Source organism: Dermochelys coriacea, chromosome 3, assembly GCF_009764565.3.
Source record: "Dermochelys coriacea isolate rDerCor1 chromosome 3, rDerCor1.pri.v4, whole genome shotgun sequence".
Taxonomy (NCBI): Eukaryota; Metazoa; Chordata; order Testudines; family Dermochelyidae; genus Dermochelys; species Dermochelys coriacea.
The window spans coordinates 162,346,957-162,358,918 of NC_050070.1; the positions used below are offsets into that span (position 1 = coordinate 162,346,957).

General features: G+C 45.8%; 1 protein-coding gene across 7 annotated transcripts in view; it reads left to right on the forward strand.

Moving 5' to 3' along the window:
- TAF1A (TATA-box binding protein associated factor, RNA polymerase I subunit A) overlaps window positions 1-4,154 on the forward strand; it is a 29,890-nt gene extending 25,736 nt beyond the window's left edge. For 5 of the 7 annotated variants that reach the window (XM_043511725.1, XM_043511728.1, XM_043511726.1 and 2 more), the window contains 2 exons: window positions 1,622-1,782; window positions 3,814-4,154. In XM_043511725.1, the coding sequence (XP_043367660.1) occupies window positions 1,622-1,782; window positions 3,814-3,956 (304 nt within the window). In that variant the 3' untranslated portion in view covers window positions 3,957-4,154. Of the gene's footprint in view, window positions 1-1,390; window positions 1,546-1,621; window positions 1,783-2,823; window positions 2,903-3,813 lie in introns of those variants that run through there. The other 2 variants (XM_043511727.1, XM_043511729.1) reach the window with 2 other exon arrangements.
- Window positions 4,155-11,962: the final 7,808 nt, after the last annotated feature.

Genomic DNA, 11,962 nt, shown 5'->3' on the forward strand with positions numbered 1-11,962 from the left:
AAACATTACAGTGTCAGTCCACATGGAAACTAGGATATATGCACTTTAGTAGCAAGAAAATTGTCCTCTTATATCCTCTCACATGCTTGCCATGTTACTGAACAGAAGAGTAAACTGGCAAGTGTTTGATCTGCTATTGTTAGAATACTGCAAGAATTTTTTTTTAAAAGGTGATCATTGTGTGGATAGGTTTCAGAGTAGCAGCCCTGTTAGTCTATATTTGCAAAAAGAAAAGGAGCACTTGTGGCATCTTAGAGACTAACAAATTTATTTGAGCATAAGCTTTCGTGAGCTACAGAATGCATCCGATGATGTGAGCTGTACTGTAGCTCACGAAAGCTTATGCTCAAATAAATTTGTTAGTCTCTAAGGTGCCACAAGTACTCCTTTTCTTATTGTGTGGATAGTGAGTTTCGGAGCCACCAAGGATTGATCTCTTCTCTGACCAGCACAGAGTGACATTAACTACAACTCCAAAGGAAGCCATCTCTAAGCAGCCCACCTTGGTTAGAAATTTACTGTGATGAGTAGACTTCAGAGGAGTGGTGAATGAAGTCATTCAAAGGGGTGCTCCTGGAGGCTTCTCTACTCTGTCAAAGGCAAACTGTTCACTTGAACCATTCATAAGATTAGCTGAGTGTGTCAGTGGTGCCCTTTAACATAGTATGCACATTTTGTATGTAAAAGGTGCTCCAGGTTGTTTCTAGCTCCCATCTTTAAAAAACACTTCTCAAATAGTAAGCTCTCTGAGACCAGGATTATATCTCACTGTAAAATACTCTGTAAATGTAATGCTTTTTTTTTTTTACAAATAGATCTGGTGTTGAGTAAAAGTGGTGTTTGAAAAGCATATAGGTCAATGTTCAATGATTTAATACAGCCTTTATTTAAAGATCAACCAATCTTCCTAGGCTTGTGGCTGTTCAATTAAGATATTTTCACAGTTGACCTATTAAACCAGGAATGTCTTAGTGGTGTTTCTGTTTAGTGAAATCTGTTCAAAAGACCAACCTTATCTGCAATCTCCTGGTCCATGAGCCAACCCTAGAGTATATCCAAATGACCTGGTAACAGTTCTAATTTTATTGAAAAATTACCTCCATAAAACAGCCAGTTTGTCATCCCTTAAGTGGCAACTGGGACAAATTCATCCCTGGCATCACTTCAAATTTACACACCCCTTTAAACTGAAACAACTTCACTATCAGATTTCTCGCAAACCTAGTTATTAAATTTGCTTACTACTATTGTACTAAACTGGCACACCAGCTAAAATGTCACTCCATTTTTTATATAAAATTTAGTTCTCATTTCAAACCCTAATTAGTGCCAGCATGCAGACTTTAAATGAGATGGTGCTGCATTCTGCAATGTAACACTTTCTTTTCAGCTGGCAGTGCTACTCAGAAAAAAAAAGTGGTAGTGGCCACCACAGGGCTATCAAATGTGTGGTGGATTGAGTACCACACACAGTCCAGGTCCCTGTAAGCAACATATGAAAGGTGCAGCACTCAGACCAGTGCTTTGGTAACTTCCACTTTATTTTAAAAAAAAAAAAAAAAAAAAAAGGGATGCCTCCCACCAAACTCAAGTTTAGCTGTAACCTATTAACTCTCTCCAGCTCTAGCAAACATCTTGACTGGGTCAGGAAGGAGTGGAACTCCAGAAAGGACTGGTGGCCAGCCTTCCACTTTAGCCACTACTTGGCGAAAAGAAATTGGCAGGAAAATGAAAGCCTTGCTTGTGAAAAAGCATTGGTGGCTGGAATCTTGTTGGGAAAAGGTAATTTTAAATCATCATCTTTACTCTGTGGAATAGAAATATTGGCTAGTTCAGGCTTTAATGGCAGGGGACGTGTCTAATTTGTGTTCTGGAAGAATTTTCAGCCTCGTGATTTGAAAAAAGAAGCTGGCTTGATCCTGCAAGGGTGAATACAAGAGAGGCTCTAAAATGCGTGGTATTTGCCATTGAGGTGTAGTTCACATCTCCCAGGTCTTGTTGCAGCTTTGGTTCCCTGAAAATGACACTGAGCTACATTCATCCTGTTTTGAATGAAATGAATGAATGATTTATCTGCCCCTTTTTGAGTCATTGGCAGTCAAGACAAGAATGAGCTAATAAACAGAATAAAATTAGGAGATTAGGATCACAAGAAGAAATATTAGCAAGTGATACATTAGTGTTAGTACCCCTGAAGCTGTCATTCCAGAAATACTATGAGGAAGCAGCTTCTTGAGTGAGTGTTGTCTATTATTAGAGTGTCTGGGGAGTTACTCAGTACTTAAGAACTATATTCTTATCTCAATAGGACCCCAAGAAAGCTAGACCTGTGTTGGGTGTGGTTTGCCTGGAAACTGTCTTTGGAGTGTGGTTGTTTAGTTGGGTGGCTGACTCTGAACAGAATAGATCTGCGGTGACCACTAGGATATCAGTAAGGTCTCCTGTATAGAAAGATATGTACACTTGAGAGATACCATTATGTCATCATTCGAACAAATTTCCTAGTGCTTGAATATACGCTGTGCTTTCCTGCTTAATGTTGTGTGTCCAAACTTGCATACAAGGAGAGTGATTTGATTTATAAGCCTTGACACTGGAGTATAGCAGTCCTCTGTCTATTGAGCCGAGGCAAGCGGAGCTATGGGAGGTGGGTAGCTTGATGGCAGCTCATGGAGCCCATGTGGGAGAAGTGGAATTGAAACAGGGAGGATAGAGTTGTGGAATGGAGTGGGGCTGTGTTTGGGTGAATCACTTATGGCTCATCAGTGCACAGCCCTAGGTTCTTCCATTTCAAGTCCCGCTTCTCATTGTCCCCACAAATAGGCCTGTATTCAAGAGGCGCAGAGTCCTCATGTGGCTGTGAGGAGCTGCAAACAGCATAAGCTCTTAATCAGACTTCCAGGTAAAAATCCATGCTATCAGGAGGGGGATGACTGTAGTGGAAAATGGCTGGTCCCTTGCTCCTGCAGAGCACTCTCGCCAGAACTCTGGCAGAGGACCTTCTGTGGATTCCCAAGGAGGGATGCACAGTGCCATAGAGGCAGCAATGCACCTTCTTCCTTGCCCCACAGAGTGAGACCTGTCTGAGTAAGGTCCCTTCTGCCCATAGTAGTAAAGTAGATGGTTGAGGCATTAGTCTGAAGTTTGTGAAGTAGCTGGGATTTTCCAACAAAAGGCAGTGTCATTCATCTTTTAATGGGTCAGCTTTTCCATTACTAACACCTTTCAGACTTGTTTTTAATATCAGGAGCCCAGTTTTACTTCCAACAAGCATCCACTGAACACCTGTCTGTTTCCAGTAAGTGGGCAGTTAACTAATTTATTTCCAGAGGTAGGATGACTTTCTTGAAGTCCATTAAGCTAAGGAAGTGATATGCACATGTTGAAGAGAGAATAGGTCACGTTAGTTTTACTAAATATTAGGACTTGTGTATAGATACTTACTTTTCTGGGGCTAAATAAACTTTTTTTTTTTTTTTTTTTTTTTGCACTCTTAAGTCCTAATATATCTGAAGGCCATTACAAAATTAGACTTGCCAGAAAAAACCAATGAAATGTACGGTTACTTACATCTAACTTATCACTGCATTTGAGGATGTGTGGGAGACTTTCTTGGTCTAAATATTATAACTGCTTATTTGGTGGTGGTGATATGCCTTATGCATGCACCTCTTATACCAGTGACTTCTATTATAGAAACTTTTCTTTTAAGGGAACATTTGTGCTCAGGGAAATGCCTCTTATGCAAATTAAAAGCATTTTGTGTTCTTCAGTTTGTATCACAGTGTGGTTTATAACGTCGTTTTGTTTTAGATTGCAAATACTTCAAATATGTTTCACATGAAGGCTGCAAAGCCAAGAAGGAAAAGTTTCGGACAATGAAGAAATTTGTGAAGAAACACAGCTCTACCCATTTGAGAGCATCTGGTGTTTTGGATTCCTGCACGCATCTTTGATGTTTACAAGATGTCTTTAAGGCCCTCTTATTAAAAATGCTAAATTATTTTCCCAGTTTTTCTGTGAGGCTTTTCTTTACAGGTTCTCACTACAAAGAACTTTGAGAGTGGATTGCTAGCTCAGTACTAGACTCAGTGTATTGCTGGCCACATTCTTTGGTTTGTATTCTTATTTATAATAAAAGGGAAGTAAATCCATTGGTAAGGGAATCTGCTTTCTTTAATATTTTATTCCATATTTGTTTGTGTGAGATTTAATAAGCAGAGCTGACGCCTCAAGAACATATTTGAGAGGTATTTAGTAATTGTGGAGCAATGTACCTATGGCTTGCTGATATTGGGACTGATCTTGCTCCCATTTAAGTCCCAATGAGTTTTGACATTGCCTTAAATGGGAGCGGAGGAAGGCCACGTTTCAAATCCGGTCAAATTGACAGTGACATAAAATAGTCTGGCTGCAGCTGGAGTTTTCCAAGTCATGTGTTCCATAGGGGAACTTCCCACTCTCTCACTTGTTATGTTGCAAGAAATGCAGTCTGAGAAATACTTAAACAAGTAAGCAAGACATGTTGCTAGTTGAAGCCATCTAGGGATTATCTTCTATACTGAGAAATCTGTGGAATCAATTACTGTGGAAAAAAGTGTATGGAGTACATACACTAATTAATAGTGGCTTATGGTTAGACTTGGCAGAATTTGTTTTTTTGGTTTTTTTTTAATAACGTCACTGGCCAATATCTATTTTTAAGCATTTTTTTCTACTTTTATTTATTTAAATTTTTCACAGTTGCAGGAAATTTGTGGGGGTGGGGGGTTGGACAATAGGAAGCAGGTCAGACAATGATTATTTAATGATTAAAAACGGATTAAAAAAGTTAGCTTTATAACCATGAAAATACAAATAGTCAAAATATACAAAATAAATAACCATAAATCAAACTCCAATAGGTTTTCAAGCAGCATTTTTCTTTCTTTGCCCATCTATAAGTTTCTGTTATCATTAAGGCTAAGATTTTGTCAGTTATTTTTAGTAAACGTCAATAAACAAAAATTCAGAGAGCCTGTGATCTGTCCGTGACTTTACTAAAAATAACCGGGGGGGGCAGCAGGGAGGAGTGGAGTCTCATAGGGGAAGGGAGGACTGACAGGCTGAGCCCCCCCACCATGGCGGGGGCACAGCTGTGGCTCCAGTGGGGGGCACAGCCACAGGGGGACGCATGTCCCCACACTCTGGAGCTGGCCACAGTTGCAGGACAGGAGTGCATGGCCCCGGCTGCAGCCCCCGCCAGCCACAGCCTTGGGAAGCCGCAAGGGGGGCACACAGCCCCTGCTGCAGCCACTGGGCAGGGGTGCACAGTCCCCACTCCAGCCCCCAGCTGAAGTCTTGGGGCTGGGGCACAGTCATGGGCGGTGTGCAGTCCCTGCTCTGGAGCTGGCTGCAGCTGCAGGACAGGGGTTTGTGGCCCTTGCTGTAGCCCCTGCCAAACTCTGGCTGGAGCCAGCGGGGATGTGCACAGCCCCCACTCTGGAGTTGGCCACAGCTGCTGGACAGGGGCACGCAGCCCTGCTGCAGTGTGTGTCCATCCCCACTCCAGCCTCAAACCGCATGGCAGTGACTGCAGCGTCCTGATTCCAGCCATCCAAGACCAGTTGTATGGCAGAAGTGCTCATTCCTGGTTTCAGTTGGTGACAGCTGACATGGAAGAAGTCACCAGAGGTCCGGTAAAGTCACGGAATCTGTGACTAAATTGTACACTTAGTTATCTATGGAAATATTTTTTTCTCATCTGTTTGTGTGTATGACTTACAGACATTTACCAATAAAAATCTGGTCCTTCCAAACCTACTTACAGTACACTGCAGAACACACTCGTCCGGACAAAAAACTATGAAGGTTGGCTTGGTAGCAGACTATGTGAAGCATTTAGAAAATTGAATCAGAGTCATGGAAAATCAATAACTGTTTGCCACTGTGGACCATGTGTTGAACTGTAGCATATCAGAATCTGGTCGCATTGAACATGGTTGCTATATTTTTAGTGTAAAAAAACACTAAAGTTCAGCATATCCAAACATTTTCCCAGGGCATCTGTCTGTATGTTGTTGACTCGTCCACACCCACCATACTACACTGCATGGTTGCATCAAGAGACTCGGAAAGTCTTTCCATATTCCTTCAGTGGCTGGTGCTATAGACAGGATTGTGGATGTTTTTTCATGTGATGCTGTGCTCTTTGAGACAACATCTTTGGAGAAACCAAGGATGTAGGACTGTGTAAGATTTCTCCACTCTGCAGAAGAAACTTGTTTGCAGTCCTGTTCATGGGCAAGACTGAACATGGAACACCCTGTTACATACTATACCTTGTGGGAGTGTCTTGTAAAAGACAGTTACCTTTTCCGTAACTGGTGTTCCTTGAGATGTGTTGCTCATGTCCATTCCACATTAGGCGTGTGCGCTCGCCACATGCACCGGTGCTGGAAGTTTTTCCCTTAGCAGTATCTGTAGAAGATCAGCTCTGGTACCCTCTGGAGTGGCGCCTGCATGGCGCAGTATAAGGGGTGCCGCCGGCTCCCCCCACCCTCAGTTCCTTCTTGCCGGAAACTCTGACAGTGGGGAAGGAGGGCGGGTTGTGGAATGGACATAAGCCACACATCTTGAAGAACACCAGTTATGGAAAAGGTAACACTCTGTTCTTCTTGGAATGCTTGTTCATGTCCATTCCATATTGGGTGACTCAAAAAACAGTGCCCCTGGAGGTGGGTAGGAGTTCACAGATGTGTAGATTGCAACAAAGCCCTGCCAAACCCAGTGTCCGTCTCTGGCCTGCTGAGTGATGGCATAATAAGAGGAAAGCTTGTGAACCGAGGACCATGTTGCGGCTCTACAGATGTCCTGGATAGGGATGTGCGGGATCCAGGAAGGATTCTTGCTTGGACCCTTCAGGTAGCGAGACCTCAAATTTGGCCATAGACTGCCACGTATTGTAGTCATAGCCACCAAGGAGGGCTTGGTGGTTGGCCACTCTCAAATGAAGGCTGGAAAACTAATACATTTTTCGTCCAAACAGATCCAGTCTCTTAGAGTATTTATTCTTGGGCATAGCCCCGGGTTGAACCTGCCTCTCCCTCTGGTTAACGGCCTCAACTACGAGGGAGTTTGGGGTCGGGTGAGTATAGAGATACTCATGGTCTTTAGCTGGCACAAAACATTTGCTCTCAGCCCTTTTTGAGATGGGTGGCAGGGAGGAGGGGGTTTGCCATAGGGCACTAATTACTTTCGATACCCCCTAGTGTAGGGGTAAAGCCACCCTAACAGGTGCCGTGGAGCAAAGGATGTCAAACAGTGAATCTGATGGATTCTCAAGTTCCTTTGCCTGGAGTCCCAGGTTAGAGGTGACCCTCTTCAAAACTCCTGATGAGCCTTGGTGTCATCTTGCAGAACTGAGTGATGGGGGCCCATAATCGCTTTATCTGGCGATGATGAGGATGAAACCAGCGCCAAGGATTCCACCACTTCCCCTGATGGTCCAACTGGCTACTCCCCTAGGTCCTCATGGGCCTGGGGGGGTCTTCCCCTGTGGAACTTCCACCTCCGGCGGAAGGGGGGGATGTGCAGCCGATGGCCTATCTGAGGTCCCTGCCACTGATCGGGCAGCCTGGGAAGGCTGGGTGAAGTCCCATGGATTCCAGGGTACTATGCTGCCGGCCATTGGCCTGGAGGTCATGGGGTCAGTTGCAGCGCCGATGAGGTTGATGGGCCCTATCCTGCTACCAGGGACTCCTGATCAGCACCGGAGTCGTAAGCAGAACAGACGCTGCGGATTGACCGTGACTGGCTGGCCTGGTGGCCCGCCTCACCGCGGTGCCAGCCGCTGTGCTTCGATGCCGACCTGTCTGGAACGAGTTCCTCCTGTGGGACCTTGGGGATCTTCGGTGTTTGGCAGATCTGCGTTGGTAGACTGGCGATCTACACCTCACGCTGCTTGACCTGTATCCCCTAGAGCAGGTCCAGGAGTCGGAGCGGGCTGGTTGTCGATAGAATTTCCCCGATCTAGGTGATTCGTGTGTCGGTGATGGGTGCTGGGGGGGGGTGGGTGACTGGTGACCCCGTTTTGTCGATTTGGTTGCAGGACTGGTGCTGAGACGTTGGAGACCCGATGGGTCGGTCTTGACACTCATACCAGGGACGCGTGCCTCTGCATGTTTGCGCCACCTCAAATCCCGCTGTCGGTGTTCAGGGTCTGGAGTCCGAAGAGGGCTTCTCTGCGTCTGCCTCCCAAAGTCCGAGGCTTGACGGCTCCATGTGGGCAAGCGCTGGCGGGATGTCCCCCACAATGGGGAGTGGCGCTGCTGAGCCGGGGATACTCAGAACGGTCCCAAGGCAGGTTTACCATCAGGATCTCCTGCGCTTCCTGCAGAGCCTCGGGCATCAACGGGACTTTGAGTTGACAGAGCCCCTTGTTGCTGTCCACTGTGGCAGGCATAGTACAGGCAGGCATAGTATGGGAGGGGCTTGACTGCTCAACATGAGCTGGGGCCCAACTCCCTGACGGAGGTGTCGAGCCGCCCAGCGCGGGTCTTGGCTCTCCTCTGGACCCTCCTTTCCCTTACGGGAAGTGGAAGATCTTCCCCTCGCTGATCTCTTGGGCTTCTTGGCCAGAGAGTGGGGGGGAGAGAGAGAATCAGTGCCGGCTCGTAGACAGCACCGGCAGGGCGCTCCGTACTGATGCTGTGGTGCTCGGGGCCGAGTCAGACCTTTGCTCTGGTCCTGGGATCAGCGCCGACTCCATCAGGAGTGCCCTGAGATGGATGTCTCTCCTTTTTCATTCTGGGTTTGAACGACTTACAGATGTGACACTTGTCGCTTACGTGTCCTTCTCCTAGCTGCCTTAAATTGCTAACATGTGGATTGCTGATGGGCATAGGCTGCTTACAACGATCACATGGTTTTAAAGTCTGGTGATCGGGACATGCCCCATCCCTAGGCTGAGTCCCGTCCGGGTCCAACTAACTAGAACTAATACTAAGGGTAAATACTAACTATATACAACTATTTTACAAAGAAATGTTCATGAGACAGTGAACTAAGCGCAAGCTAGCCGAAGCAGCAGAAGTTGCAGCACTGTCACTGGTGGCAAAAAAGAACTGAGGGTGGGAGGAGCTGTTGGCACCCTTTGTACCACACCATGCGGGTGCCACTCCAGAGGGCACCAGAGCTGGTCTCCTACAGATACTGCTAAGGGAAAAACTTCCGGCCCCAGTGAATGGGGCGAGCACACACTCCTAATATGGAATGGACATGAGCAAGCACTCGAACAACCCCCATATTCCTCATTTTTATATAATTGTGATCTTGCATATAAAGCATGCCTTGTAAGGTATCCGGCATTGTGCAAGACAGCCCAGGCTGGGGAGAGTTAAGGGGGCACAGCCGTCCCACAGTCACAGTCTGCACCCCAGGATCCCATCTCAGTGGTGCAGCAAGCAGGGTGAAATACACAGCTGCTTGTATTGAACAAGATTTGCCTTTCATACACTGCTATAAAGATTTTAAGTGTGGTGGCTAAGGACAATCAGGAGGAGGCTACCGGTTTGTTGTTTTCTGTTGCTTATTTCAGGAAAGGGAAGTAGGCAGAAAAGCAGGAAAATGACTAAAAGCAGTGAAGCCATTTGAAGTTGGAGCTTTTTAGACTGCAGGTTGCAGAAAAAGAGAGAGAGCACCAGAGACCATTGGAACTGAAATAACGGGAGATAAACGAGAAGAAAGAGAGCAAAAACACCAACTGAACCTGCTAGAGAAGCAGAACAAGAACCCACCAACCCCAGCGATTTCCGTCATGCCAAAAATCCACAGTTGGGACCATTTATGTCCTGCATACAATGAGGCAGATGATATTGCTGAATATCTGGTCACTTTTGAAAGGCTGTATGCAGTGCACGAAATCCCTGATGCCAAGAGAGTTCCTACCCTGATTGCAAAATTAACTGGTAAAGCTCTAAGAAAAGGAGTACTTGTGGCCCCTTAGAGACTAACAAATTTATTAGAGCATAAGCTTTCGTGAGCTACAGCTCACTTCATCGGATGCATTTGGTGGAAAAAACAGAGGGGAGATTGATATATACACACACAGAGAACATGAAACAATGGGTTTATCATACACACTGTAAGGAGAATGATCACTTAAGATAAGCCATCACCAGCAGCAGGGGGGGGGAAAGGAGGAAAACCTTTCATGGTGACAAGCAAGGTAGGCTAATTCCAGCAGTTAACAAGAATATCAGAGGAACAGTGGGGGGTGGGGTGGGAGGGAGAAATACCATGGGGAAATAATTTTACTTTGTGTAATGACTCATCCATTCCCAGTCTCTATTCAAGCCTAAGTTAATTGTATCCAGTTTGCAAATTAATTCCAATTCAGCAGTCTCTCGTTGGAGTCTGTTTTTGAAGCTTTTTTGTTGAAGTATAGCCACTCTTAGGTCTGTGATCGAGTGACCAGAGAGATTGAAGTGTTCTCCAACTGGTTTTTGAATGTTATAATTCTTGACGTCTGATTTGTGTCCATTCATTCTTTTACGTAGAGACTGTCCAGTTTGGCCAATGTACATGGCAGAGGGGCATTGCTGGCACATGATGGCATATATCACATTGGTAGATGCGCAGGTGAACGAGCCTCTGATAGTGTGGCTGATGTGATTAGGCCCTATGATGGTATCCCCTGAATAGATATGTGGACAGAGTTGGCAACGGGCTTTGTTGCAAGGATAGGTTCCTGGGTTAGTGGTTCTGTTGTGTGGTGTGTGGTTGCTGGTGAGTATTTGCTTCAGATTGGGGGGCTGTCTGTAAGCAAGGACTGGTCTGTCTCCCAAGATCTGTGAGAGTGATGGGTCATCCTTCAGGATAGGTTGTAGATCCTTGATGATGCGTTGGAGAGGTTTTAGTTGGGGGCTGAAGGTGATGGCTAGTGGCGTTCTGTTGTTTTCTTTGTTGGGCCTGTCTGTAGTAGGTGACTTCTGGGTACTCTTCTGGCTCTGTCAATCTGTTTCTTCACTTCAGCAGGTGGGTATTGTAGTTGTAGGAATGCATGATAGAGATCTTGTAGGTGTTTGTCTCTGTCTGAGGGGTTGGAGCAAATGCGGTTATATCGTAGCGCTTGGCTGTAGACAATGGATCGAGTGGTATGATCTGGATGAAAGCTAGAGGCATGTAGGTAGGAATAGCGGTCAGTAGGTTTCCGATATAGGGTGGTGTTTATGTGACCATCGCTTATTAGCACCGTAGTGTCCAGGAAGTGGATCTCTTGTGTGGACTGATCCAGGCTGAGGTTGATGGTGGGATGGAAATTGTTGAAATCATGGTGGAATTCCTCAAGAGCTTCTTTTCCATGGGTCCAGATGATGAAGATGTCATCAATGTAGCGCAAGTAGAGTAGGGGCATTAGGGGACGAGAGCTGAGGAAGCGTTGTTCTAAGTCAGCCATAAAAATGTTGGCATACTGTGGGGCCATGCGGGTACCCATCGCAGTGCCGCTGATTTGAAGGTATACATTGTCACCAAATGTGAAATAGTTATGGGTCAGGACAAAGTCACAAAGTTCTGCCACCAGGTTAGCCGTGACAGTATCGGGGATACTGTTCCTGACGGCTTGTAGTCCATCTTTGTGTGGAATGTTGGTGTAGAGGGCTTCTACATCCATAGTGGCTAGGATGGTGTTTTTAGGAAGATCACCAATGGACTGTAGTTTCCTCAGGAAGTCAGTGGTGTCTCGAAGATAGCTGGGAGTGCTGGTAACGAAGGGCCTGAGGAGGGAGTCTACATAGCCAGACAATCCTGCTGTCAGGGTGCCAATATCTGAGATGATGGGGCATCCAGGATTTCCAGGTTTATGGATCTTGGGTAGCAGATAGAGAATACCCCAGGTCAGGGCTCCAGGGGTGTGTCTGTGCTGATTTGTTCTTGTGCTTTTTCAGGGAGTTTCTTGAGCAAATGCTGTAGTTTCTTTTGG